The sequence below is a fragment of the Atta cephalotes genome (genome assembly GCF_000143395.1).
Source record: "Atta cephalotes unplaced genomic scaffold scaffold00014, whole genome shotgun sequence".
Taxonomy (NCBI): Eukaryota; Metazoa; Arthropoda; class Insecta; order Hymenoptera; family Formicidae; genus Atta; species Atta cephalotes.
The window spans coordinates 3,203,192-3,208,369 of record NW_012130078.1 but is presented as its reverse complement, the minus strand read 5'-3'; the positions used below and the strand labels follow the sequence as shown (position 1 = coordinate 3,208,369).

Below are 5,178 nucleotides of genomic sequence, written 5' to 3'. Positions count from 1 at the left end.
TAAATCTCAATTATACTTACGTTATATTTATTGTCAATTTTATATTAATTACTGTAATGGATATGATTGAAATTATTTGTATCTTGCAATAACACAGTTTAACATTTCTTTGGGATCTGAATAAATGAAGCGTTTTCTGATTGCATTTTTGTTCGCTGAAAATAAATTTGATCATGGAATTGGCTTAACACATCAGGTTATCGAAAAAATTAAGATTAAATGTAAAAATTGGCGTTTTTGGCCACATTTACCATTTCTTTATGGCTAAAATAAATTTTTTTTCAATTTTATTTACGCCATTTCATAGTGCTATCCCTCCAATCTTTTATTTTTACCTATAAAATTAATTCATATTTATTAGAATTCTATCATATTTGGATTTAGCGGACATTAAGATACACATTTTTTTTAATTCTGTCTATTTTCAATTTCGATTTATCATAACGGATCTACTATTTTTAATTTTGATATAATAAATTTTAATATAATTTGAATTCAGCAATCATCTTAACAATAAAATTATGATATTTAGGAAACTTATTTTTACACGAAAATAGGCCAGAAGATTCATTTTAATTATATATTGTAGAAGAGTTAAAATTTTTATGATTCGGTGAAAAATAATAATTGTATCTACTTGAAAGAGCCGCTAACAAGGATCCCAGACGAGCATGAATATTACGAGTAGTGGGAGATTGGAGGGGTTAGACAATCGCGCGCGACGGCAATACCGTGATCTTCATATGTTAATTATGCATATAACAAAAAATCCGTAATAAATATAAATTTATTTTATAGGTAAAAGATAGCACTTTAAAGTGGCGTAAATGAAATTGAAAAAAAAAGTTTATTTTAGCCACAAAAAAAATCGGCCAAAAACGTCAATTTTAACACATTTGACTTCAATTTTTTCAAAATACCTACGTATTAGGTCATATTAACATATTAGGACAATTCCACAGCGAATTCGTTTTCAGTGAATAAAAATACATCGGAAAACGCTTCATTTATTTAGATCTCCATAAAAAATCTGTTGTATAACTGTGCAATTAATGCAAAATTTATGATTTCTGATAAATTATAAATTGTTAGATTTTACATAATCAAAGAATTTACTTATTTGTATTCAATACAATTTGTTATTAATATTTTATTATTAATATTTGTTACTAATATATTTTATTTGTTGATACAATAACATTATTATAAATATATTTATTAAATTAAATATATTGTTTAATATTTTTGTAATAACAAATTAAATATCACAGTACAATTCGCAAAATGGATTGACTGGTACTATTATTGTGAAGAATGTGTAATAATACTTAGGATAAACTTATGATTAATTTATAAAATATTACATAGGTTTTAAAAATATATGAGTTATTTTATAGAAGAGAATAAATTATAATGAATTTAGGAAATAAAATACAAAAGATGTAATAATGCTAATATTGTTTAACAAATACTACAGTCAAAAACTTTATTCATAATGCATTGAATTTATCGATATTAGCTTGTTAATTAAAAGACTAGTATTACAAGTCTGTAAGTTATAATCACAAAGATTTTTTACAGGTGACTGTTTCCTTCTTACGAAGCAAATTAGACCTTTTTTGCACAGTGTGCGGACTATGCGTCGATAATCGTTTATTGTTTACATTGATTCATATTCAAAGTTTTTAATTGCATTGAGTCAATAATGAAAGAATCAAAATTGAAACAAAAATTTTGCTACTGTGTTCTATTGATAAATTTATAGAAAAGTACTTGATTTTCGATTAAGAATTTTTCCATCTATTTCTAAGTGCTTGTAAATAACTTAGGTATTTTTTGCAATTAATGATAATGGTAATAAATCCAGAAATTACACGTTTAAAAGATTTATGATAAAATTATCGAAAATATTTTTCTAAATTTTTTTTAAAATTCGCTAATATTTTTTTATCTTAATTTATTTTTCCTTTTTAAAAATTTTCTGTTATATAATATTACTCCTTTTAAGAGCTAATGTTGCGCAAACACACTCGCACACTTGATTAATTAATCTATCAGATCATAGATTATTCATGTTTTCTGCGATTAAACGATTAGAATTGAATTTTTAAATAATACGAAAATTGTTCCATGATTTAATCCTTTCCTTTTTTTGTCAAAATTAAATTCTGGTTTAGCCTTGATGAGACCATTTATATTTATTATAAAATCTTAAAAAATTTAACAAACTTAACAATGTAAAACTCAATTAAGCATGCAAGGAAGATTCAATATAGTGAAAAATAAATTTTCCTAATTCACTCTATTATTTTGCAATAAAATTTCAAATTTAATTTATACGTTTTCCAGCCCGCCTGATCGTCTGGATCACCACCAATTGATCTATGCACCGGGGAAGAGTTGGGCGAATGTAAATTGTTGAATAATACTACTAGCAATATTCTGGAATGAGTCAGATAATGCTTTTTCCACAAGCGGTGAAAGCTCCTTCAGGAAGAGATCGAAATTGTTGTTGATAGCCAAATTGATGACATCTCCAAGGACTTGTTCACCACCAAATAAATTATCTAGCTTTATTATACCCTTGTCTACTGAGATTTTCAATTTGAAGTCCGTGATGCGCATCTTCTCTTCGCCATTCTCAAGGTATTTCTCAATTTGTATTTTGCAGGCGCCTGAAAAATTAACCAAAATTTTATAAGATGAATAAGTCAAATATATAAAATTATGGAATTATAATTTATATAATAGCAAATACCTATGCAATTTGAGAAATTGCCGTGAATCGGGCCGGATCCACGAATCGGAAGTAACAGTAACTTGCCATCCATACCATATGTCCCTTCAACTTGAATATTTGGCAATTCCACATCCACCAAGACGATCAAAGTGTTGAAGTCGATTCTTGGAAAAAAGAAATATAGCATTAACATACAATCAGGAAAATAATGAGAGAAATTCATTGTACGCTCATCACATCTTTCAATTCATGTTTGTAATTTCCATTTATACAAATAAAATTATTATGTTAATTAACTTATGAAATTCCTCAAAATGATGCAAGTGAGGTTTTCATTTTATGTATCTCAATTAATCTCACTTGATCTGAGACTGACATAAAGATTACTAAGATCATTAATGGATTTTATCAAACTTTATTGCAGCTATTGTTACTATTGTATCACTATGTGCTGTATTTTAACTTCATAATTTTCTACTATAATATAAATTTTTTTATAGATACGTTGTAATTAAAACAAAATTACAATAAATTACATTTAATTGCTAGAAAATGATTCTTATAAATTCTTAGCATTATTGTTAAGATATTAGATATTGCAATACATATACAAATAGTCAATATGAACAATATGCATCCTGGAATGTGGATAGATATCTCGATGGATACACGATATATTGTCATTAAAATAGTGAATCTCTCTTTCACAGTTCTCATACATGGGAAATTATTGTACAATAACTGACAATTTCAATACACAGTGTGAAGCCTTTCTTAGTATTCACATTATTACAACGCTATTATAAGTTTTGCCTCTTTCTAATGCTCGATATATTGTTTAACAAATGTCTTTTTAAATTTCGAATGCTACAAAATAACGAAAAACATCATCGGTGATTACAGTTTCCGTCCGGTTTTCTGGTCTTTATAAAATATTTATCTTTCTTCCTTTCTTGCAATCTTTGAAGAATAAGCATGAGTACTGTTGACGCTTTATAGACATACTTCGAATGTTCGTGTCACGGCCATCTATGCGTACAATACAAACACAGCATCCGTTCCTTAATTACACATTACAAATTGCATCATTTTTTAAAAATATAATCATGCATCTTTTTAAATTAATTGAATCGTCATTATTTTGTGCGTGAAAGTATTAAAGTCATCGAAAATAAATATTTCACGAAAAATTTTATATTTCATGTTAAAATATACTTTTAAAAAATATATGAAAGTTTTCATAAGTAATTTTTAATTTTAGTACATTAATAGTTAATATTTTTAGTATACTATGTTTATAGGAATTACATTTAAAAAATCATTAGTGACTTATTTAAAAAAATTAATAAAACGTCAATTTCTTTTAGAAGGAAAATTATTTAAAATTATTTTAAAAAATCATTAATTTCTTTACTTTAAATCAATACTAGAAAAATATCAATTATAGTCGAAGCTGGATTTTCATTGCTTTAAATAATTCAATTTTAAATTGCTAATATACACTATACATATATACCATATTGTAGTTCTTTTAGAACTGTGCTCTGAATTTTTCCGGACTATAAACACAATTAAAATTATTCTAGTAATCGCGAATTAAATTGACAAGCAATTTAATAATTTGATGCTACCATCAAGCATCATATTATAAAAATGTAATTAATATATTGAAATTGTTAATAAATTTATTGCGAAAAATATTACCTCGGCCAAGACTTGAACCCGGATCTCTTGTATTCTGACGAGCGTCCTAAGCCATTAGACCATTGAGATCTTAGTGATATTCTTTGCAATAATCAATACAATAAGGAAACAACGTCTTTCTTTCAGGCAACGTAATATAAACAATATTAAGAATCTTGTTGATTCAATTCGGCGCGCAGTTTTAAAAGACCATAATATGATATATATGCAAGTACATATATAATGTATATTAGTAATTCAAGATTGAATTACTAATATTATTTAAAGCAATGAACATCCAGCTTCGTAATAGGCATTTTTCTAGTTTTGATTGTGTTTCTCACATATGCGGCCCAAAAATAAAGATTTTTAATATGTTTATTTTAAATGTTGATTAAAATATAAACTTTGTTTAAAAAACATATTCTATAAAAAATTCTTAACATTCATCTTCTTAGCATTCTCTTTTCTAAAGCTGTAGAATGTTTATTCAAAATATTTTTTTAATACTTTGCATTTGGGATTGTTTTTGTCCATATCTTATAAACTCATTTCTCTTCGATGAATTGCTACATATACAACATATGTTACAAGTCAACGACAGCATAAACCTCATATGTGTGTACAATCACTTCTTTGTAATCTTATGTAATATGGTCAGATTTATCGTTAAGCAGAGAGAGAGAGAGAGAGAGAGAGAGAGAGAGAGAGAGAGAGAGAGAGAGAGAGAGAGAGAGAGAGAGAGAGTAGTAGTA

At 26.5% G+C, this 5,178-nt stretch overlaps 1 protein-coding gene across 1 annotated transcript; it reads right to left on the bottom strand.

Annotated features, from left to right (window-relative positions):
- Positions 1-2,382: 2,382 nt before the first annotated feature.
- On the bottom strand, positions 2,383-2,927 carry LOC105617879 (circadian clock-controlled protein-like). Its single transcript, XM_012199422.1, has 2 exons — positions 2,759-2,927; positions 2,383-2,675 (listed from the first exon to the last, which is right to left on the bottom strand). The coding sequence occupies exons 1-2, from the start codon at positions 2,925-2,927 to the stop codon at positions 2,383-2,385; spliced, it is 462 nt and encodes a 153-aa protein (XP_012054812.1).
- Positions 2,928-5,178: the final 2,251 nt, after the last annotated feature.